The 25375-nt window shown below is 36.3% G+C and overlaps 1 protein-coding gene across 6 annotated transcripts in view; it reads left to right on the forward strand.

The window, feature by feature from the left end:
• Nucleotides 1-25375, forward strand: part of BTRC (beta-transducin repeat containing E3 ubiquitin protein ligase) — a 169716-nt gene that overhangs the window by 52056 nt on the left and 92285 nt on the right. For 3 of the 6 annotated variants that reach the window (XM_032423411.1, XM_032423413.1, XM_032423412.1), the window contains exon 2: nt 3376-3483. The exons of the other annotated variants lie outside the window; for them this stretch is intronic. In XM_032423411.1, the coding sequence (XP_032279302.1) occupies nt 3376-3483 (108 nt within the window). The remainder of the gene's footprint in view (nt 1-3375; nt 3484-25375) is intronic. 6 annotated transcript variants of the gene reach the window in all.

The following is a 25375-nucleotide window of genomic DNA, read 5'->3' on the forward strand; positions in this document are numbered from 1 at the left end:
CTTAAACATGGGAGGACAGAAAAAGTCTTAGATCTTTGTCAGCAATTGATGAGTCAGGATGGCCCTGAAATATACAGAATATATAAGAATAGTAACCAAAATGATGCTCCTTTCCACCCTGTTACTTCTTGCCCAAATTTCTTTTGATTTTCCCCTTCCTTTAGAAAATGCTCCTAAATGTATAGAAGGGAAGGAGGTAGAGTAGAAGTTACAGCCTATTCCATTAATTTTGTGATTATATTTTTTTCTCAGTGTTTTTAAGTGGCATTTACCAGTATGGGTAAGATTAATTGTTACAATACAAACCAATTTGAAAATTAGTTTTTAAATTGAGCTATAATATATAAAATCTTATGATAATGTGCAGATCTGACTATATGCAAGTGCAGTTTTCATACCCACACCAATTGTCTTGTAATAATCGAAAATGCATCCTCTGTGTGGTGTTTGCAAGTTAATGCTATTTTAGAAATCATACCAATATATCCAGTGGCTTTCCTGGGTGTTTGTGGCTCATTATTGATTATAATTTTATTTTGAAATTTTAGTTTAAGGGGATAGGGTAAGTCCTTTCAAATTCCTAGGAGTTTGGTGGAGGAAAGGAATAAATGAGTAAGGAAGAGCATTAAAATGACTAATAGTAAAGAAAGTCATAATAATTAATCAAGGACATACTGCAACAATAACACAGGATCTAATATAGAATGAAGGAGATGAAACATTTCAAAGAGGAATGCCTTAAAAACTTACCAAGGAGTGTTCACAAATATGCATATTTAATAAAAAGAAAGAGATCCTGTAGGTGGCTTCAGTATGGCTAAAAGTGCATAAGCCATCTACCTCTTCTGAAGGGAAGGGGAGAAGTGAAGCTGTCTTCCAGTGCCTGCTGCTTTTTCTTTCTACCATTCCCTTTTTCCTCTTCTTTTTTTTCATTCTCTCTTTTTATTTATTTTCACTTTTTCTCAATCTACTACTTTTCTGAAATTCAGTCCCACCTTCAGAATGAGACTTTCTTATGCCTGGCATCCACAGAACTTTAACCAGCTGCTTAATAATATGCAGTGTCTCTCATTAACCATGAGAGAAACTCACTAACAACAAGTTGTTGTGGTTTTTTACATTAACGATTTTAAACATAGAAGAATTTAAGTTTGAGAGAATGTCACTAGAATGGATTTTTATCTCTTGTTCATTGTTCTGTCCCTCATGCCTAGAACAGTACAAGGAAAATGTATATATACATATAAATAAATAAATACTTGTTGGATGAATGACTAAAAACATTAGACTTAGACATTTTTAACATCATTTACTTATAAAAATTATTTTAGTGAAGAACTTGATGCTTCCAGTGTAGAGCAGTAATAGGAGAACAGTGATTCTTAAGGAAAAACTTTTTTGTCCTGCTCTCCCTTTCTCTTCTCCTTGTTGCCTTCTGACAACATGAGAATCTCTCTTCCTGAGAACTACTGGATAAGACCGAAATTAGTATAAAAAGTTCTAAGGAAAGTTGGAGTAAATGAGAGATGTACATTGGCAGGGTGAAAGGGAGAAGGAAATTACAAGTTCACAGGATGGGACTAAGATGGGTATTTGAACAAAACATCAAGTTAGTTATTAGCTTGAGAGCCAGGGCCAATTGGAAGGACAGAGAAGGTGAGTTAATGTAGGCAGTTGGGAAAGATCAGATCAATAGAGTGCTTGGATTTCATACAATAGATAAAGGGAGCCATTATGAATTATTGGTGAGAGTGACGTGATAGTAAGGTGAACACAGTTATTTTATTTAGCTGCTGTTCGTAAAATGAATTATAGCTTGAGGTGAAGAAATATTGGAAACAGTGAGCAAAGTTAGGAGATTGTTGTAATAGTTCAAAGCAGTGTAGCTGTTGTGGTTGGTGTGTTATCCAGTGATGTCTTTAGCAAATACCCTTCTTTGAAGTCTGATGTCTCCACATGACCTAGGGATGGATGGAGGCAGGAAGAAGAGTTCTGTACTTAAGAAGCAATAGGCCAGCATTCCAGTTCCTACTTCTCTACATTCTGAATTCATGATCATGAATAAAAACTTTGATTTTTCTTGGGCATTAGTCACCTTAACTATAAAACGAGGAAATAATGACCTCAAAGCAGGATCTAGACAAAATCTTTATTTTTTTGGAGTCCTTTGTAGCACACTATTCTTACATCAGTTATAGAGAGTGTGACCAATGGATACCATATTTTGTTTCCTAATACTAATTTCTATAACTAGAATAGTTTAAGAATAAAAAGTCCCATGATGATATTCAATACTTTAAGACTTAAAATTTCCAGTTTAATACTACGTGTATTCACTGCTATATTTTAAAATATGTATTGCTGTTTTTATATGTGCTATGATCAGGTATTTAGTTTTTTTAGTACTGTTAGATTGTTGATGGACCAAACCTCAGCCTGGGATACATTTAGAGAAACTTGAAGAATGTAAAAATTCTTCTAAAAGATACAGTGTTTTATAAGACTATGGAAGCAATAACACTAATACTATTTAATTAGTATTACTAGAAATCATCATTTCTACCCTTTTCGCTACTGAATACATTATATGTATATTTATACTCACACATACCTTTTTATTTAGAAGATTTTAATACCAGCAACTTTTTTGGGTTCTTTTTCTCTTTTTCTGTCCTTGTCTCTCTTTCTTTCATTGTTGTTGTTTTCCCTTCTGTTTGGGTTGTCCTTCCCCCACCCCACCTCCCAATCCATCTGGAAAGATGGAAGAGGCAGCTGCTATGGTAACTATGCATTTTGGTTAATGAATAGCAGACTGACAAGATACATAAAACATACGCAAACCGTGCAGAGTTGGCTGCTGTCAAAGCTGTGGGGGTATAACACTTTCTCTTTTCCTTCTCCCCACCTTCTAAAAAAAAAAAAAACAACTTTCCTGTTGTATTTTGTTTTCTAATTTACCATTCCTAATAAGGAAATTACCATGAAGTGTTCTTTTCTGTTTAGTCTTTACAGTATTTCACCCTGTGGTGAATTTATGGGAGATGAGGTACACAGAGGAAAAGAATTGATTAGTTGGATTAAGAAGTAGATTTCCTTTAGACTCATACATAAAAGAACAGAGACAAAAATTTTTTACTATTTGTTTTTTTTTTTACCTATAACCTCCTTTCTTTCCGCTTGCCTTTTGGCCACTAGTGCCCTTTTCAAGGTTCTCTCCGGGGTTAGAAATAGTAAGTAGTATGTTTCTTGAATATGTTTCTGTCATAAAGGCCAGCTGCAACTGGAATATTGCATTCAGCCAAGCCTTGAAAATTCCTGTAATCTGTGCCATCCTGTCTCATACTGTCCCATCTCATAGTTGTCCTCTCTCTGCAGTGCTCTATGCCCAGGTCTCTGTGGCTGGGCTGCTCCAGCCTGGCGGACAGCATGCCTTCGCTGCGATGCCTGTATAACCCAGGGACTGGCGCACTCACAGCTTTCCAGGTACTTTCTCTGTCTCTGTGGGTTATTTGCGGGCATTAGTGTGTGTGTCTGATTTCATTCGTGTGTCCTCCTTCCTTCCTATGCTCTACTTATGTTCACTTTCTCTCCTTCATATTGCCTGTATTTCACATCACTCAGTACTCCTTTAACGATTCATTTTTAATGTAGACCCAGACTGATCCACTCGTAAGACATTTTTATTACTGTGATTGGTTTGCCAGAATTGATACAGCACAAGTTGACTGTTGGTTTTCATATCTAGTACAAGTATGATAGTGAATTTTAAAGTAATTTCAACCAATAGCATTTATTATGTAATGTTTGCTCTGGACTTACATAAAGCCAATTAATGTAATTAATTAATTAATTACAACCAGTTGCCTTGACACCTTCTTGTGTTTTTCTTATGATTATTAAAAATAAAAAGTACTCTAATTCAGAGTGTCTCCTGGTTATTATACTCCTCTATATATTTTGGGGTAAGATCTGCATTTAATTATCTCTTAATTAACAGGTCTAGTTTCAAGGTGGAAAGGCCTTTTAAGACCTTGAGTACGATACTCAGCTTGAAACAGTCCAGCTGGTCTTGCATGAACTGACAGATTCTAGTTCCTTTAGCCTTTCTTAGAGGCTATTAGGACAATCTAGGCTGTGAGAGAAATCTATAGAGAGAATGGAACATTTGTAGAGAAACATGTAAGAAAGAGCTTGATGTCCATATCTTACAGATTAGGGTACTATATATGGTGATTTTCTTGGCAGAAATGTTATCTGTTCACCTCAGGTATTTGCAGTTTGTGTTTCACATTTAATAGTAATACACAAGTTAGCTTTTTGTTTGTTTTTAACCTATGTAGTTCTTACTCTATTTAGAAGAATTTCAAATGCAAGCTGTAAGCAAGCATCAGAATGCTTATGACTATAGTCTTAGTTAAAAGAGAGGAAGTTAAGTATTCTCCATTCCTGAACTGTGCTAACAATTGCTGGTCCTTAATGATACTGTTTTAGTGGTGATAATGCTAGATATTTCTATATGTCCTTTATAAAACATAATATTAAACTTCCTTTGCTTGTCTTAGGAGATATAATATATGAAAGTGCATAGGCTTCTAGCATTAGTTAAATCACGGCTCACATACTGTCTTTGTCACTAGTATGATCTTGAGCAAGTCATTTCACTCTCATCCTTCTGTTCCCCATCTATACATGGGACTACAGTAAAGGCATGCAGTAAATGGCTGCTGTTGTTACCATCTTCATCATCAGTAATATTATTGCTGTTGTTGTTAGAGAATAGTGCTATCCTGACAGTATCAATTTATTTCAAGTATTTAAACTTTTGCTACGTGTCATATTGATAAAGTTTCTGCTGTTGAGGAGCTCATGGATTAACCTGTGGGTTTTTAATCTTTTGGAGGTTGTAATAAGTTTAGCCAAACTACAAAGTCTAAGAGAATAGTCACTGGAAGACCGCCCTCATTTCAGACACCAGTTGCAAGTCTAGGAGCCCCCATGACCACATTCATGTTTGATAATTCACTAGAAAGGACTCACAGAACTCACTGAAAGCTGTTACAATTTAATACAGGGCGAGAATGCAGGTTAAAATTAGCCAAAAGAAAGAGACACATGGGCAGATTCTCGAGGGGACCAAACTTAGAACTTCATCATCTCCCCATGGATTCATGACCTGGCCATAGTACATGACAGTATACACAAGGTATTGCCAACTAGGGAAATTTACCCAAGTCTTTTGTGTCTAGAATTTTTGGGGGGCCCAATTACAAACTGCTTGCATGGCTGACTGTTAGTATCTAGCCCCTTCTGTAGGTCACACTAATGCTTTCAGTCTCCATTTCCTCTCAGGATTGGAACTGATAAAGTATGGCTCAAAGCCTCCACTGTAAGTCACATTTGTCCAGTGGCCAAAATCCTCAGGCAAAGAAAGACACCCTCTTAGGTAAGAAGTTCCCGAGGCCTAGATACCACCTCCCAGTAGCCAAAGCAGAGGCCAGACCTGTCGCTGGGTAAGGTTAGTTCTTCCCTACACAGGGGTCATGGACTCCTTTGAGAATTTGAAGAGAACTGTTGATCTTAGAAAAATGCATGTGACGCATAGGCAAATGGTTATATGTATAATTATTGTATTTCTATTAAATCACATAACCCCCAGAGTATAAACTCCCAAACTGAAAAATCCTATGAGAGAAATGTGCAGAGAGCCATAAGAATATATAAATGAGGAACCTGATCTAATCCGAGGGTGGGGGTAAGGAAGATCAGGTAATGTTTGAGTTAAGGTCTTGAGGATGAGTAGGAATTAACTAGGCAAAAGGGAGGAGAGGGAAACATTTCAGGCCTAAGGAAGAGGCAATGAGAAGACCCTGGGGACAGGTGGAGCTTGGTGCATTTAAGGACTCTACTGAAAAAAGACTGTTATTTCAGAGAAGGAGGAGAATGGAGCTAGGAAAGACTGGGAAGCTTGATCATGCAGAAATGATTTGTGGGTCATCTTAGCCTTGATGCTAAGAAGAACAGTAAACTGTTGAAAGGACTTAAATACAAGTTTGGTCTGATCAGATTAATTTTTCTTATTATTTGTAAAGATTTATTTATTTATTTATTTATTTATTTATTTATTTATTAGAGAGAGAGAGAGAGCATACACATGAGTGGAGGTGGGAGGGGCAGAGGGAGAGGGAGAAGCAGACTCCCCCATGATGCGGGGCTCCATCCCAGGACCCCGAGGTCATGACATGAGCAGAAGGTAGATGCTTAACTGACTGAGCCACCCAGGCGCCCCCAGATTTGCATTTAGATGTATTACTCTAGCTATTTTAAGGACAATTTCAGTAATTGAAGAGAGAGATGGTGGCAGTTTGGTTTTGGTCTGGTACTCCTTTGCATTCTTAAAAATTATTGAGGACACCAAGTGCTTTTATTTATATGGGTTATATCTATTGATATTTACTATTTGAAATTAGAACTGAGGAAAAATTTAAGTATTAATTTATTACTTCATTTAAAGTAACTATAATAAACCCATTCTGGGGCGCCTGGGTGGCTCAGTTGGTTAAGTGCCTTCTGCTCAGGTCGTGATCCCAGGGTCCTGGGATCAAGTCCTGCATCAGACTCCTTGCTTCACGGGGAGCCTGCTTCTCTCTCTGCCTCTGCCTTTCTCTTTCTCTCTCTGTCTCTCATGAATAAATGAATAAAATCTTTTTTTAAAAAAAGCCCTATCACATGGTAATACAAATAAAATATTTTAGGGCACCTGGGTGGCTCAGTTGGTTAAGCATCTGCCTTCGGCTCAGGTCATGATCCCAGAGTCCTGGGATCGAGTCCCACATCGGGCTCTCTGCTCAGCGGGGAGTCTGCTTCTCCTTCTCACTCTCCCTCTTTCTCATATAAATAAATAAAATCTTTAAAAAAAACCTTACAAATAAAATATTTTATTAAAAATAACCTTTCTAAAAAAATTAAGACTAGCATTGTATTACATTTTTTATAAATCTCTCTAATGTCTGGATTAATAAAAGACAGCTGGATTCTCATTTCTGTTTCTGCATTCAATCTGTTGTGATGTAGTGTTTTGAATATATGGAGAATATCCAACCACACAGAAATGTAGTTTTAAAAAGAGAGAGGTACTTTAATACCCTTTTCAGTTAGTTGTAATTTCTTAAAGATTAGTTGCAGTGTAGAATCTGAAACCATATCAATAAACTTTTTGTGCTCTGTTACATTAAAATGCATTGGTCTCGGGGCGCCTGGGTGGCTCAGTCGTTAAGCGTCTGCCTTCAGCTCGGGTCATGATCCCAGGGTCCTGGGATCGAGCCCCACATCGGGCTCCCTGCTCTGCGGGAAGCCTGCTTCTCCCTCTCCCACTCCCCCTGCTTGTGTTCCCTCTCTCACTGTGTCTCTCTCTGTCAAATAAATAAATAAAATCTTAAAAAAAAAAAAAAATGCATTGGTCTCAATCTTTTCAACAGATCATGTTGGAACAATTGGACATCTATGTGCAAAATAATGAACCTCAACTGTACATAGCACCATATACAAAAACTAACTCAGATTGGATCATAGGCCTACATATGAGCTAAAATTACAAAACTAATAGGAAAAGATGAGGGAGAAAAAAATCATTGTGACTCTGGGTTCAGCAGACTGCAGTGAAAGGAACTTTCTCAGATTATGAAAATGTTCTATATCTTGAGAATGAGGTTACATAAATGTATAGATTTGTCAAACTCATCTGAGAGTACACTTTAGATCTGTGTATTTCACTGAGTGTAAATTTTACATTAATAAAAATCTAAATAGGTGAATAAAATTAAATCCAAACTAGAAAGATGTAAAAGTACTATGCAGTGACTATTCTGATTTGCCACCAAAGATTAGTTTTGCCTATTCTTCAACTTCATATAAATAAACTCATATAGCATAGATTCTTTTGTGTCTTTTTTCTTTTGATCAATATGTTTTTGAGATTTGTCCATTTAGTTATGTTTATCAGTAATTTATTCTTTTTTATTGCTGAATATGTTCCATTGTATTACTGTGCCACAATTTATCCATTTGTCTATTAATAGACATTTGGCTTGTTTCCATTTTTTTGACTACTATGAATAAAGCTACTCTGTACAGTTTGTACAGGTCCTTTTGTGGACATCTGTTTTTATTTCTCTTGGTAAATGCCTAAGAATGGAATTGCTGGGTCATAAAATAAAGTGTATTTTTAACTTAAAAAGAGACAATCAAATGGAAATAGTCAAGTGTCCCATCGACTGATGAATGGATAAAGAAGATGTGGTATATATATACAATGGAATATTACTCAACCATAAAAAAGAATGAAATCTTGTCATTTGCAGCAACATGGATGGAGCTAGAGAGTATTATGCTAAGCAAAATAAGTCAGAGAAAGACAAATACATATGCTTTCACTCATATGGAATTTTTTTTTTCTTTTCTTTTTTTTTTTTTAAAAGCAGCTATTTTTTTTTTTTAAAGATTTTATTTATTTATTTGAGAGAGAGAATGAGATAGAGAGAGAGAGCATGAGAGGGGGGAGGGTCAGAGAGAGAAGCAGACTCCCTGCTGAGCAGGGAGCCCGACGTGGGACTCGATCCCAGGACTCCAGGATCATGACCTGAGCCGAAGGCAGTCGCTTAACCAACTGAGCCACCCAGGCGCCCTCACTCATATGGAATTTAAGAAACAGAACAAATGAGCAAAGGGAAAAAAAGAGGGAGAGAGAAGCAAACCAAGAAACAGACTCCTAACTATAGAGAACAAACTGGTTACCATAGGGGAGGTTGGGGGTGGTGGGTGAAACAGGTGATGGGGATTAAGGAGGGTACTTGCTGTGATGAGCACTGGGTGTTGTATGGAAGTGTTGAATCACTATATTGTGTACCTGAAACTAATATTACACTGTATGATAACTAACTGGAATTAAAATAAAAACTTAAAGAAGAGAGACAGTCAAGTATATCTTCAAAGTAGTTATCCCAGAAGGAATACTCATTTAGTAATATTGCCAAATATGTTTAAGGATGTGAGCTGGTAATAGCTTCATGGTATTTTTTTCTTTGAAATCATTGCAGTCCTTTAGTAAGTTTGAAGTACCTTCAAAGTCAAAATTCTATGACAATAGAAAAAGAAGAGCCTTAGAATCATTATTGAGTCTGTTGGATTATCATCAGTAACTCAGATGGAAATGGCAATATTGGGATGGTTTGATTATTAACATTTCACACCATACATTTTAAGCTAGTGACAGAAAAGATGCTGAAAATATTGTTTAAATAGATTCTATGAGGACATAGTTAATTTGAACATATTTTCAATTTCATCATTCCATCGGTTGGTCCTGGAAAGTATATGGGTGATTAAGAGGATTTCTGTTGATTAACAGTGGATGTATTTTGTGGAATCATTTACTGATCCTCAGCAAGTGGTGATCTTATTGTCTATGATATTAAAGGAGAATGAGCAGTAGAGAGAAAGTACTTAAAAATAGCTGAGTAATTAAGATTCTTTATTTTCTTTAGACACTGAAAGAAGAGAAATTCTAACAGTAAGAATATAACTAGATTTATATGACCTTAGAATATTTTAGGTGTCAAGTATAGCTGTAGTTTTTTAGGGAAATCTTGAGCTAAATGAACCATGTAATATTTTAGTATTAACAAGGGTGCCTTGTCAAAGGTTAAAATTGTTGGGGGTTGACTTTAGGAGAGACAGTGTATTTTATTGTTTAAGAATATTTAGAGGTCAGGGCGCCTGGGTGGCTCAGTTGTTAAGCGTCTGCCTTTGGCTCAGGTCATGATCCCAGGGTCTTGGGATTGAGCCCCACATCGGTCTCCTTGCTCAGCGGGAAGCCTGCTTCTCCCTCTCCCACTCCCCCTGCTTGTGTTCCCTCTCTCGCTGTGTCTCTGTCAAATAAATAAATAAAATCTTTAAAAAAAAATATTTAGAGGTCTACTAAACCTTACCATCTGCTAAGTGAAATGTTAAAATGGAACAGTACTAGGAAAATTAAGGATTATTCAGAATGTATATATGGAAGTCTTCATTTTACATTTGAAGTTTTAGGGCAGCATGTCTTATCACACTCACTATAAACTAATATTCAAATTTTATCAGAAAACAATATCATTAAGGAAAATTTTCCCATGACAGAAATGCTTATCAAGCCCTAGGTGATGCCCCCCCCCAATTGTATATGAATAATCTCAGTACAGCATAATTTCTCTATAATAAAAAATTTAGTTCTTTTTTGTGCATATGTTGACATTTGACCTATGTTTATCCCAGTTATAGCTTTTACATTAGTTCACATATAGGGGCAAATAAAAAATGCCTTTATTTTGTGTGTGGGGGGGGGGCGGGGAACACACATTTTCCCCTGCTTATAAAACTATTTTATTGTTTATTGTAGAATATATAAATTATTTGGTAAATCTATAAACAAGAAAGTATCACCCATAATTCTTGCACTTTAAGATAATCATCATGTTAGTTTCCTTTAATCTGGAATGACATCCATTTGTGCATGCATGTACACACACAGGCATGTCTGGGCAAATGTAGTTCAGTTTTATTTTTATTTATTTATTTATTTTTAAAGATTTTATTTATTTATTTGACAGAGAGAGACACAGTGAGAGAAGGAACACAAGCAGGGGGAGTGGGAGAGGGAGAAGCAGGCTTCCCGCGGAGCAGGGAGCCCGATGCGGGGCTCGATCCCAGGACCCTTGGATCATGACCTGAGCCAAAGGCAGGCGCTTAACGACTAAGCCACCCAGGCGCCCCTGTAGTTCAGTTTTAAAATACTTTCTATTCCATTTAAGCATAAAATTATATAAAAATTAAAATTTTAGTATTGTAGAAAATACAGACAAGAAGAAAGAAGGAATATTTTAAGTGTCCTCCTAGATATTACCACTTTATTGAAGCTAACACTTTTGAATTTTAACTATGTCCTGTTCTTGTCCAAATTCTACATTCATCAGTCACTTTCATTGATTTCCGTCCTCTTTATCTCATGGCAGTTGCTCACATGTTTGTAAATTGAACATAGTTTGAACTTGGTTTACCATTCATGTAATTGAGTGGTTTGCCACCACTTTCCTCTCATGTAATTCTTAGCCATTTCAGATTTACAGTTCTCTAAAGGTGCTGTGTTCTCTTATGTCTTTGCAAATTCTGTTCTCCCTACCTGGAGAACCCTACAGAAAACACCTATTCTCCCTAACCCCCTACCTCCCACATTTATCTACCTGGCTACTTAATAATCTCCGTGATTCAACTCAGGTAGTTTTACCTCTAGGATAAAGGTCCTCGCTGATCTTTTCACCCTCCCCCTTAACCTCATTAGAGCATCTGTACCCAAGGCATGCAATAGGTACCTGTGTCATAGCACTGGGACGCTATTTCATTTGTTCCCTCACTAGACTTGAGTTTCTTGAGAGGAGGACTATGTTTTGTTCATTTTATATTTCCAGTGGCAAGTACAGTGTTTGATACAAAGTATGTACTTTATGAATTTTTGCTGAACAAATGAATGGACTTAAATAATTTGAAGAAAACTGTCAACATATATAGAGCAGGAGGAAAGAAAGCATTGAATTGCTGATGGTACCACACATACATACACACAACTGTTGTGTATTCAGAAAGAAGTCATGATAATTAAACATTCCAAAGACCACAGTGCATTTACATGGAAAAAATGAAAACATGCTGAATCTGATGTATGGGTAGTCCTCAAATTTTACACATTTGGCTGTCATACAGCTCACACTATGATGATCCCCTCTGAATTGGATTTTGTCTGCTGAATTTGGACTCTTGTTGATGAACAAATGCACATTTCAAGCTCTTAAATAGTGGCACTGCCAGCCAGTTAACAGTTCAGTTTCATTGATGTCGACATCTTTATCTTCACAACAGTGTATGTTTGTGCAATTATTTGACTATTTTATTGCATTTTACCCTTATTCTATGAAAGAATAGACGCTGGGAAAATTAAAATGATGATAGTAGTGATAAACAACAGTCTAGAGAAAAGATGGAATTCATTAAGCATACTGAAAGTGACCCTTTAGGCTTGATTAGGCACAAAATTAAAGTACATGTGCAAAATGTTGGAAATCTATCATTGAAGATCATTTCTTTTTTTTTTTAAAAACATTTTATTTATTTGAGAGAGAGAGAGATAGCGACAGAGATAGAGACCGCATGAGCAGGGAGGAAAGGGAGAAGCAGGCTCCCTGATGAGCAGAGAGCCCGATGCTGGGAGATCCCAGGACCCTGGGACCATGACCTGAGCTGAAGGCAGACGCTTAACCAACTGAGCCACCCAGGCACCCCTGATGATCACTTCTTTCTTTCTTTCTTTATTATTATTATTTTTAAAGATTTTATCTATTTATTTGACAGAGCAAGAGAGCACAAGCAGGGGGAGCAGCAGAGGGAGAGGGAGAAGCAGGCTCCCCACCGAGCAGGGAGCCCGATGCGGGACTCGATCCCAGGACCCCGGGATCATGACCTGAGCCGAAGGCAGACGCTTAACCATCTGAGCCACCCAGGCGCCCCCTGACGATCACTTCTTAAAAAGAAAGTATAATTATAGATTTTAAAAAACCATTTTAGCTAACATTGGAATTTATTGTTCAGCTTCTACCCTTTCAATGTTTGTTTATACGAATTTCACTAAGAAAAGGAGAGATGAACTGAATTTGCTGCATTTTACCTTATCCTGGAAGTAGTATTTCTTGGAGGAATCATTAGGACCGATTTATCTTTCAAAATGCCCACTTAGGTTATTTAATTACACTAATTATTTCAAGTTTTGTAATAATAGATTGCTCCATTGCTGAGTATTTTCACATGCCTCTGATGCTGGTAATGTTAATTTACAGGCTGATGTGCATCATCATCTAATGTTTAGAGTAAACCAAATTATTGTGAGACAATCAGATTTCCTTAAAATTTTTTCCTAATCATTCTTTTTAAAAATTTTTTATTCATTGTTATTTATTTATTTGAGAGAGAGAGAATATGAGCAGGGGAGAGGGGCAGAGGGAGAAGCAGATTCCCTGCTGAGCAGGGAGCCGGATGCGGGGCTCGATCCCAGGTCTTTCTGAAAAGTTAAACTCTTCACTCCATAATGAGGGCTTAGCTTTTATGTTCAATAATGTTGGATTTTCCCTAATTGCTTTAAGTTCAACATGACCCCTAATGGCCAGAGGAAGAGTACAGGTACCCCAAGGGGCCTGGGGTTGCCCCAGGGTAGGAAGCACAGACTGGAAGAATGGAATTGATGAAAACTTTAAGGGTGATGGGAGCCTCTGTGGATGCACTGTCCTTATCAGACCAATTCTTGCTGCGGGCAGTTAAGACTGACCTGTATCTTCTGAGGTACATATTACTTTCTTTATATTCCAAGATTACCTTCTCGTTACTTCCATCTTTGTGCTGAGTAGAGGCCGGAGTATCATAGGAGTTCTTTTTGTGCTATTCAGGAGTCAATGTTGGTTGTTTTGTGACTGCCACAGCCATTTGTACCGTCTTTCACTATTGTTCTGCTTTATGTGGTAGTGCTTTGTTGTCTTGCTGTCCTTCCTTGTGTTAGTTTCTAGACTTAGTATTTTATGTGGACTGTCAAGATGTGCAATCTTGGTAGATAGGCAGCATTCAGGAAACTTCTTTGTCATTTTTCACAAAGAGAGAAACCCAGGTTATTTGTGACAGCCTTATTGGGGAAAATTTTTTTCACTTGTTTAGCTGCATAGGCCTCTAAGAATTGTAATACTTTACTGTTGGGAGGTGGTACCCATGAGTTTTGTTTTTCCTGAGAGTGATGTTGAGTAGCTTTGAGCTTTTATATATTCTCTGGCCTAGTCCTCTGGAGACCAAGTCTATTATATTTTGAAATAGTTATTTGGGTCTAAGATACAGTACATCATTATGAAACGGCATGTTGCAGTGTACCTTCCCCTGCTGGGTTATCTGTCATCTGCCTTTTAAAGTTCTCAGGTGTACCATTCAAATCCTCAAGACCTTTGTTGCAAACCTAGTATCTGTGTCTTGATATGAATTAAATTGGAATTCTGTGCCCTGTAAAATTGACATTAAGAAAGAGTATATGCATTTTCGTATATGATCCTTTAGCAAAAGTTCAAATCTTAGCCTGGTTTGATCTTATTTTTTGTGTGTGTGTTAGAGGTCATAAACAGAAGGGAAAGAGTAGAGGGATAAGTACTCATTTTATGTTTGTGTGTTTCATACACACACACAGACACACAAATACATATAGTGCACTACTTCAAACTAGTAAATACAAAGCTTTTCTATAGCATGTAAAGTTTTGTATTTGAAAGAAAGCACATGATTAGTTTCACTAAAATACAGTTGCTTTTGTTCATTGCAGTTTCTACCCTTTGCATGAGCCATGTTTTTAGGTGAGTGCCCGTTTCTTTACTGGTAATAAAACATAAGGGAAATTTCTAGTATGATATTTGTATATTTCCCCTAGATTTTCAAATTGGAAGGCCATTAATTTTTTTAAGCATTTCAGTTGCAGCATAGTGCAGTCCTTTGGGGGGAATTGGTAAAATGAGGATAAAATGGGTACAGGATTCCAGCAGCTTGAAAATAATGCAGTATTTGACCAGAATCTCTTTTGTATTCCCTACTCTGGTTCTATTCCAGTAGTCCTGGAAATGTGCCTACGGACTATTTACAGTGAGATTATAAAACTGAATCGTGATTTTGGTGAATAGAAGCCAAAGCATGTGGCTCCAGCACCCCAGCTGGCAGTAAGCTCTCCCTAGGTTTATGAATGTAGTTAGATGGCCCCCAACTGTTTACAAGACAGCAGAGGTGAGGTCTTTGATTGACAAGTCAGAAATGCATTATATCATTCTCTCTGCCAGTCTCTGGTTCATGCTGTTAAAAATGTCAGCCTCCAAGTTTGAATGGCAGCCTGAGGGCCTTAGAAGCTTTTTGTTTTCTGAGATGGAAACACAAATTGGATGTGTGCCTGAGCGCTTCATCCTGGGCTGTAATTTCATCTTTTAGCTAAGAACCACAAGGTACACGAGCAAAGCACCCTGTAAACAATAATACTGTGGAAAAAAAAATAAACAAGGTCGTGTTTCTGGTACGTTGATCCGATGGTGTCCTGACCTCTATCACGTTGAACATCTCCACTCTGATTGCTGTTCCCTTTGGCATTACAATGAGAGAAAGAGAGACTGACATAGGAGGAAAAGATTTAAAGTTGCAGTGTCATTGCACATTCCTTGTATTGGCTATGAAATATTGAACTGTCAGAATGTGACACTTGGTTTTTTAAGCAACCTTTCTTGTTTGAGGTGTTTGCAGTTCATTCCTTTCTCCCCCATTTGTCTGCTCTCATTGATAGGGTTGGAGGTAGTTGCCTTAAATGCATGAGAAGGGACAATGTTAAAGAGAAGTGGTGCTGATGGAGCCAAATGAACTTAACACTGGAACATAAGTGCAGGCTGTGAGGCGTGGGCAAAAGGAGACTGAAGTTGGGTTAGTTCATTAATCTGGGGGTTTATGGAACACTGTTGTAAGGAAGAATCAGTTTAGGTTTCTGCTCGGTTTCTGTGGAGGCGGTAGGTTGGGAAAGCAGTGGTGGGTAAAGAGAAAAGATGGATTAACATAGTTCGTTAAACTGATAGTCTACTATATAGATAGCCTCCTATATAACAGTATTGTCAGTCACATCAAAATTAATTCGGCTATGTTATTAATTGCTGTAATTATCCAGTGTCTTTGGGAAGTGGCTCATTATGAAAGACTTAAAATTTTAGCAAGAAAAAGAACTTTTTTAAATGTGCAAAATTCGTATTTATAGTAAGGTTGATGAATAGGTCATGTGGGGGAACCATTATGTTTGTATTAGTACAACTTAATAGAAAATCTTTGTTGAAAAAGCGAAAAAGCCAAACCATAGATTCTTGGTAAATATCTTCTAGTAGTAGAATGTGTTTTCTGTTGCTATTTGTATTCAGTTGCAATATATCTTAAAACAACAGATATTTTATATTTTTAAGATTTTTCTTCCTGAGAAAGCAGCACTGTCAATAGATGTATGCTCTTATCTTAATCCATTTTGGGGGGCATACACCTTGCCAGTAAAGTTTTAAGTGAGAATGACCTTTTATAATTCTTCGGGAGAATGAAAAAGTAGGGGTTTGTGTTGAAAGTACTTGAATTAACACTATTGATGGTTGTTGTTTTAACACTATTGATGTTTTTAAAGGACAGCTGTTTAGCTTAGCTCTCTCTCTTTGCAAATGTGAAAGGCAGGAGAGCTAGTCTCTATCATAAATACATAGTGAAATGCACTGGAAAAATGGTGGTCATCATTTTTGACATTTTTAATTACCTCCTTTGAGATCATGCTGAAAGAGAGGAGATAATATTTGTAAAATACTGCCCTGCTCCCTGGTATCCAGAATTAGGTCCTCACTTAACAAAATACAGTGCAAGACCAAAGGGAGGAATATTGAGATTTAGTTATTGTTTTAAGTATTGCTCTCTATTTTTAAAGCATAAATATTGATGTAGATTTGCATTTAACCTACGAGAACCACGAGAACCCACCATCTTGACTCAGTTGGGGCGGGGGAGTTCAGAAATCGTTGTTAAGAGAAATTGATTTCTCATTGTCTGATTTCTTGAGGATGAATAAAAACAAACCATTCTTTTCAATCTTGGAAGAATAAGAGGTGTGCAAGTGCTTATCAAAGAAATAAGGCTATAAATATGTACATTTATGAAATCTTCTAAATCTTAACACAGAGAAACTGTACAAAATTTCTTCTTCTCTTGGTGTATTATTAATGCATCAGTTACTGTGAAAATGCCTGAGCCCACGGGCTTTTATACAGCCACACCTCCATAATAATGATTAGCTTTATTACTTAAAGTCCAGGCTTGCCTTAAGAGCAAAAATCAGTGTATTCATAGAACCTTAGAATTTCAGTATTGGGAGAGATATAAAAAGCCATTTGGTTGCATATTAGGAATCCTTTATAAAATATTTGGCATGGGGTCATATAATCTCTGCTTGATCACTGCCAAGCCTAACTTGTTGAGGCATCTTGTTTTCTTTTTCACTGTTGATTCAAAGTGTTCTCTCAAGAAGGAGTCAAACTTTTGTTCATTTAGTGATTAGAATTCTGCCTTTCAGGGTAATATAGAGTAATTGTTTTCATGTTCATATATTTATATGTTTGAGGATAGCTATCATGTTGCTTATATTTTCTGTTCTCAGGGTGAATATTCCTGGTTCTTTTAGTATTTCTTTGGAAAATATCAGTATTCATTTCTGCCATTTTTATAACCTCTTATTTTGGTGGAGGGCATTATCATTCTGGTTGTCCTTCCTTGTGAGCGCATTCCACCTTGACAGTGTCCTTATTACAATGTGGCATTCGTAACTAGAGTCAGTGCTGCAAAAGTGTGTAATAGTGTAGTATACAGGGAAATATCTTGTTTTGAACATAATTTGGATTATGTAATTTAATTACTGCAGCCTAAAACCGAAATCCTTCTTTGGTGTAGGGGATAGAAAAATCTCTAGGAACTTAGCCTGGGTTTGTTTCCTCACCTTTTCTTTGAAGCCAGAAAAGCATATGTAAGCACTTTGAAAAATGACATAATGTGGTGGCATATCTGGTATAGGTATTTTAAACCTAGCTCTAGTTCCTGAAGATGGTGAACATCTGCTTAGAGGTATTGTAGAGCTCCACAATGCACTAATTGAATTACTCTTTTCTGGAGTTGCCGACTGCACTAATTGAATTAGAGTGTGTGTGTGTGTGCGCGCGCGTGCACGCGCGCGCACACACACACACACATCCCTTAACGGGAGAGACTGTGGGACATATGACTGATGGTGTGTACTGTGCTGCTATCTAATGGCAGCCTATGGAACTACTACATGGTCTCCAGGGAAGAGATAATGCAGTCTCCTGATCTGGTGTGACCTCAGTCTAACCCCATGCAGTTTAGTTCAAAAGGTCTCAGGATGTATTTTTGTAATTCTAAATCTAAGAAGAAAGAAAGTGATTAATTTCTCCATTAAAAATTAAGATAGGTTTTATTAGGCACAAAAATTTTTGAGAAGTATTAAGTTGTCAATATTCAACTGAATTTAAAGCTTCTAACCTCTAATGTAATGGGTGAAAACAAATCCAAATGTACTGAGTTAATGGATCATGTTCTTTCTTATTTTGCCTTTCATATGACTCAAATGTAAAAAGGAATTACTTTTCTGAAATGTCTTAGCATCACAGAAAGGAAGAATGTTATAGGGTTTGGGTTCTTAAATAAAATTTCTTTGTGGTTGTGAAAATACTGAGATCAGTCAATTTAAGAGTATTAACAAATTTGCTATACATGAGTATGCTTTATAAAATTTTAAAAGTTGTTATAGGAAAAACATTTTAATTACAGCAGTATCAGAGCAAGTTCTACAAATCTCTGTTGCTCTAGTTAATCTTTTAAAATTTAACTTTACCACAAATTTGGGCAAGTTTGAAATTCTCAGAAGTGAAGTAGGTAATTCTCTTCCTTTTTTAAAAAAAAGAATCTGTTAGTTACAATTTAATGCTTTTTGTAAAATATCATGAACGTATAATTCTGTACAACTTTAAAAGCAAACACACTGAGAACTCAGCATGAATTGTTGTTTTGATCCAGTTTAAGCATTCTGACTTGTAAAATAGCCCTTCACAGAAAAATACATATGCGTAATCACTTGATTTATAGAATGTGTATGCGTGCATGTAATACCACTTCACTAATAGAGAAGTGCTATCGGTTACCTTTCTGAGCATTTAAAATGATCTTTTAATTTTATTGTATGAAAGAAACAGTTTTATAAAAGTTTTAATCTCTTCTGTATAATTTTTATTAAAATAAAATAAGTCTGAAATAATCAATATTTTGTAGGCAAGTTTGTTTTTTATTGTAAGATTGAGCTACTTAGGTTTTTTTGTATAAATGGCTTTGATGAAAATGACTGAAATATCTGATAAGCACTCTATATAGGCTTTAAGGGCATTTTACTGATGTAGAGAATGCATTTTGACATCATATAGATCTAAAGCTTTACAAACAACATTGCCATTCACAACTAGCCACAATTCCATTTAATTCATATATAGAGAACCTTCTATGTGCCAGGTGCTGTACAAAGTATTGGGCATAAATTAAGAGTCAGACCCTGTCCTCAAGGAGCTTATAGTTATGTATTAGACATTTATTGAGAACCTATATACCAGGTACTGTGCATATAATCTGGGGGGACTACAACTGAATAACCATTAGTTTAATGTATTTTTCCCATTCATTGAGCTTAATGGCTTAGCAGCAGCCCTAAGGAACCTGTATACTGATGTTCGTATCACATATAACTCATCTCAGCAAAAAGAGTGATATGCATATTTCAGACTAGTCTGTCTCTTAAATGGCTTTTCCTTCTGCCTTTAGACACCTTCTAAGGGGTCAGTATTGTTTTTGGTAGTTTTATGTGTAGCTTAAAGAGGTGGGTAACATTTATTACAGTGCCTCCTGCTGGTAGATCATAGATTTTCAGTCCTTGTCTCCAGAATTGGTAGTGCCCACTTGTGGTTTGGTAGTTTGTTCAGGGCTTCTTCTAAGGCTGTAAATGGGAAAGAGTGCATTGCATACAAGGTATAAAATCCTTCTTTAAACAGTCTATTTCTAGCACCTAAATTGTCCTGGGACCAGCCCTTGATATAAAAATTCATAGAAACCTGTTTTCCACAGAGTGTGGTAACTCCTTGCCATAGTGCTGTAGTGTTAAAATTCACATTGGCCAGGTTGTTCTGTAAATTAAACACTGACAGCTACCCTCAGGGGAACAGCCAATGTATTTATGATGATGTGCTGATTACACAAAATACACTGCAAGCAGAAAACAGCTGCAGAGAACAAACCTCTTAAAAAGAATACAATTACAAATAGCACCCTCAGTATTTCTAGTGGTGAGTGTAGAATACAGCATGCTAATGCAGGTTTCTTACTTAGTCTGCCTGAAAACAAAAAATCTGAAGGAGATAAGTTAAATTATGGTTGATTGCACATGTGGTGCCAACATAGCAGTAAACAAATTTTGTTTCTGAAGAGCATAGGTACGAGTGGACAGACATCAGGTGTATCATAGTCTCTTCCCCCACCCCTCCTTTTTGCCAGTAGGTAATAAAACCTACTGCTTTTCTCATATACAGGAGGGCATGGCCTTGTGATAAGGATTCTGGACATTTGAAGGATATTACACAATGAATTGAGCAGGGGAGTATCTAAATTGTGTTTTTAAAAATCCAGTAGAAACTTGGTATGTTGTTCATTTAAAGATACAGCTCTGTATTTTCATCATTGTTACTAGTGGCTTTGAAGATGTTTACCTTTGGAATTAATAAAAGGAGTCACGTCTTTGTAGCTATGGTAAGGTCTTTCTGATTTCTTAGAATCTCTCTTTTTCAAAAATATGGTGTTTGGGGACACTGGAATAGTTGGATGATTGCATATTTTGAGGAGAATGAACTTTCAAGGATGTCCACTTTCATCCCTGTGTGTTTCTGGTCACATGCAGACAGGTAAGAAGATGAGAAGCAATGTTAGTTTTCCTTGAGATTGTGTTACACTTTAGGGTTAGTATCTATAAAATATTTCAGTTGCTGAGTATGGTAGCTTCTGTTTAAATCAGTAGAAAATATGTTGATCTTCCAAGACATAAATTTACTCAAGCCAACTCTGAGGTATAGCAAAGGGGACATAGTGATTGGAAACAGTTCACTTCACCCGCCTGAAACTAAGAATCAACTTTTCAGTGTATGGATCACTGGTATGTAATAATCGACTATTATTGGTCTGTCTGTTGGTCTCTTTTTAAATCAGTTTGGAACCTCCTGGAGTTATTTTCTTGCTCTGTTGACATCAATCCCATGTGGCAGAGGAGTTGTATATAACCGGTTTGGTTTAATCAATAGAATAATTGATAAACCAGATAAGATTTAAGCTGATTATAGCCCCAATAGAATTCCCCAGAGGCCTTGGACTCTCTTAATTTTGACATGTGTGTTGTGTACCCTGAGGATGAAGTGCAGTTTGAATTATCTGTTTTTATTTGCTTAATGACGGGGAGGGTGTTAAAGTCAAATGTTTAATTAACCCAGCAATGGGCTGCGTTGTCACTTACACACAGCTGATTGAGATATCTCATGGAGAATACTGAATAGGAATGATAATGTGGCACTGGGACGGAAGATTGCTTTTTCAATCCATTTGCTGGGTCACTGCTTTGAATGTCTTATTGGATGAAAGGCATTCAGCCTGGAGAAAAAATTCAGCATTTAAGTACATTTTGTTCTCTTTTCCCCTTCTAGCCCCCTCCCTGCCCAGAAGTTAACTAAAACAGATATGTTCTAGGTTTAATAAGCCATTCATGTACTAGTAAGAGATCAGGGTAGTCAGTAGCCTCAAGCTACATAATTTCCTGTGGAAACAGAAAAATCCTACTAGCCTCCAAGGTACTCTAAATGTGAGCTCTTTTGTCCCTCACATGCCTTGTTCCTTGCCATTATTGTGTAGTTGTCTTTGGTTACTTGTCTCTTGCCTCTTTCTGTTGTGTTTGCTTGATATGCAGCTACTCCAAGGCCACAGGCAGACCTTTTTCTCCTAAAGAAGCATATACTTCTGTACATTTTTGCCATTTCATGCTGTTTGCTTCTATTTGGTTATATTTTTGATCAAGTATTATAGTGAGATTGTTGAACTATTTATAGAAAGATAAAAATGTGAAGCATAGAGATTCTTGTTCCTTTTGCTACTTCTATTATATAAACAATTGGTTCCTGGTATATTTCGTTTTGTTGAGAGGCAGTTTACTTTCTGTATGGACTAAAAAACTAGGCCAGGAAAGATTCTAATAGCCCACACCATCAAAAATGCAGTCCAGGCAATTGGAGTTTTAATGACTTGCTGCCCTGACTAGCTTTATAATCAAATGTAAAATTCTTTGGAGGCGTATTGAGCAAAACTTTAAAAAATTTTTATCATGACTTTCCTTCTTTGTGGTTCTTATGTTTCTTCCTTCTATCCCCTAAAGATCTAAACCAGGAATTTACTAATTTTTTTTTCTTTGCTTTAGTCATTTGTATTCCAGAGAGCACAATAGGGAGAAGGATACAAGATTGATTTTTTTTATGTGTGTCCTCTTGAAAGCATAGTGTGGGGCATGACTACTTGGAGGTGCGGGGGGTGGGGGCGGATTTACAAAGCAATAGAAGCATGCAGCTAGTTTTCAGGCGCAGGTTGGACTTCTGCGGGTCAAGGCAGACCAGACGAGTAGCTTATCTTGAGGGACGCAAGTAATAGACCAAATATAGAGCAGCTATTTCAGGAATCATGTAGGTCATTTAATTATCCATTATGATTGAGTGGCTAATGCTCTTTTGGCAATTACATGACCTCTGTTATTCTTGAAACCTTTCCAGGCCCTTGTGGGTAGAATGACCCACCAGTCAGTGCTTGCAGACTTCATTCCACTCAGAAGGAAAAGAGATGCTGGGAACTACTGGCATTTAGAAATGGCTATGCTTTCTTTACCGACCACTACCCAGAATGCCTTTTGTACTGCAGTCAGTGATAGGCAACTGGTTTTGAAGTCAACTATTCCTTCATTTACTTCATTGCAAGAGCAAGAGGTACATTGGTTTCCACAAGAAGGAATTGTGGTAAAACCAACTTTAACACCAGAGTTGGCTATTGTGGTATTCACAGGTTCTGTGCTGCAAGAGCAAGTACTGTGGGTATTAAAATTAATGTTTGATCTCTGTCAAACCAGACATCCATTACAAAACTCTGAAGTTAGTAAAGCGTTTTTTTATCCATAACACAATATGCTACTGATGATACTAATAACAGATTTTTAAAAAATCATTGATTTTAATTAATTTTAACTAAATTAAATTAGCCAACTTAACTTGGCTAATCATTATTTTTATCATTTTAGCATGATTATTTAAATTAAAAGGTCACTTTAAAATTGAGATGCTGAGCCAAGATTGAATAATTCTGGAACACATTTGGATTAATGTTTCTCACTTGTTTTTTCTTTCGTCAACAAAGGATCATTAATATTTCCAAAGAAAACTTTACTTCTGCTAAATGATAGTAAAACTTTTTAAAATTGTAGTGACTTTTCAAGTAATTCTGAGAAAAGGAAATACAGATTTCTTGTGATTCTTTAGATTAAGAACAGTTATAGTGTGGAAAGGAATGACATAAATTATTTGTAGGATTTGTCAGGAATGTATAAACAAAATTCTGTATACTTAGCAAAATGGAAGATTTAACGTATATAAGCATTCTCTAGCATCCCAATAATTTAAGACCGTAGGCTTAAGAGAAATAATTTTGTTAGAATAACACACAAACATATCTTTTAAGTAGAAACCATTTGTGTTGTTTTAAAAAACAAATCTTCTATTGGAGAAAAAGAAAACTATTTTTAAATTTGTTATACATCAAAGAGCATTGTTAAAGCAACTACAGCAAACCTACAGGTTGTTTATTCCTGGGGCAGTAAAATTAGCCATCTTTCCAAGTAAATTTGTTAAACTACTCCTGGTAGAACTTCCAAGTTAATCTGTGTTGGTTTTATTTTCATTTTGTTGTTTGGTAATATTAACAAATGAAAAATTGAAGACGTGAATTGGTATTTATAACCTTTGACCCTCCAGAAATGCAGCCCTCTTACTTAAATTTTCAATCTTTCAGGCCAGTACTACTTTGGTATCCGGCTACTTAGAGGCTATGAGAATGTAGTCAGTGTAAATGATATTAGCTATTTTCTGTTGAAAAACGTATTTTCCCTCATTGTAGTTTTTTAAGCCTCTGTAGTGGAGATGAGCAGAAAATGAGAAAGCCAAATTTACAGTAAAAGCAAAAGTTACAGCTTAAACTCAAGTATCCTGAATAAGGAGTATAGTTAGTCTCTTTGGCATTTTAAGAAGAGAGCAAGGGATATAAAAAAAAGTGTGGTATTTGATTTCTTATTGATACGTTGCAGTTCTTTAATGCATATCCTTCAAGGCCTATGTTGGACTGTTTTTCCACCCTTGGGAACCAAAAGTCTATATAAGTCTATGTAAAAGGAGATGATATTTGTAATTTTAAAGACCTGAAAATTCATGAAGGTTTTGTATAATTAGTGGGAAAGTCCAGAGGATAATAAGCCCACAAAATAGTAATTTTTTTTAATAAAAAAAAAAAGGAGAGTGATTAGACAAGGGACAGTTCACAATTGAAATACACACCTAAACACAAATCTTAACCTAGTCCAGTCTGGTTTTCAGAAGTTTACTTACTTATGTAGAATGATTTCATTTTTACTCCACAATAGGTAGGGAGGCTTTAATTTTTTTCATGACATTGTTGAATTGTAATAAAATGGGAACACCAAAGCAGGGAAGATATCCAAGGTGACGAAAGTCATTTAGCAGAAAAAAATCAGGAACAAGGATGACAGAAATAACTAATCTGCAGAGAGAAAGGATTTTGGCATACATCCTAAGGGGTTCTATAGTTCTCAACCCCGTTTTGAGAAATCAAAAAGATCTACAGAATGCAGATGTCTTTGAGTTACAAAAATAACCAGATGTCCTTATTAGTAGAAGCAAATGTTTGCCTCTTAATTCACACAAACTATATGCAGAGGATCTCTGGATGAAATATTGTATAAATAAGGCAGGAAAGAAAATTGTGAAAGGCTCTGTCCTAAACATCTAATCATAAAGGTAATATCTTGAAAAGGAAAACAAAAAACATTAAGATTCATGTAGATTTAAAGGTAAGAGAGGCATATTAAGCTAGTTACACTTTTGTTCACATGATACGTGAGTTTGGTTTTTTATTACTGTCACTTTTAATCCCAAATCTCCCTGGTGAATTTTTGTTTATTTTACCATGCTTGTTTAGCTACTTTGTGCATTGCCAATTATATTTTAAACAGTGAAAGCATATGCTTGAAACTCCTTGTTTTTTTTTCCTGAATGAATGATAGTTGCCTTAGTTCTCTCAAGCAAAACAATCTACAATAGTATATAAATGCCCCCTAGCAAGCCTCTTGGGATTTTTAAAATACTAAGCCACATTGTTACAAATAGATGTGGTCTGTTGACCTCCCTGGGATGTTAAGCAGAATAAAATGTAAAAAAAAAAAAATCTACTTGAAAGGACAAGGTACGAAGTTTTTTTGTTTTTGAATCAAGCCTTTCAAATAAAAAACCTTCAGAGTTTAAATAGACTGTGA

The sequence above is a fragment of the Phoca vitulina genome, unplaced genomic scaffold, assembly GCF_004348235.1.
Source record: "Phoca vitulina isolate PV1807 unplaced genomic scaffold, GSC_HSeal_1.0 scaffold28, whole genome shotgun sequence".
NCBI lineage: Eukaryota > Metazoa > Chordata > Mammalia > Carnivora > Phocidae > Phoca > Phoca vitulina.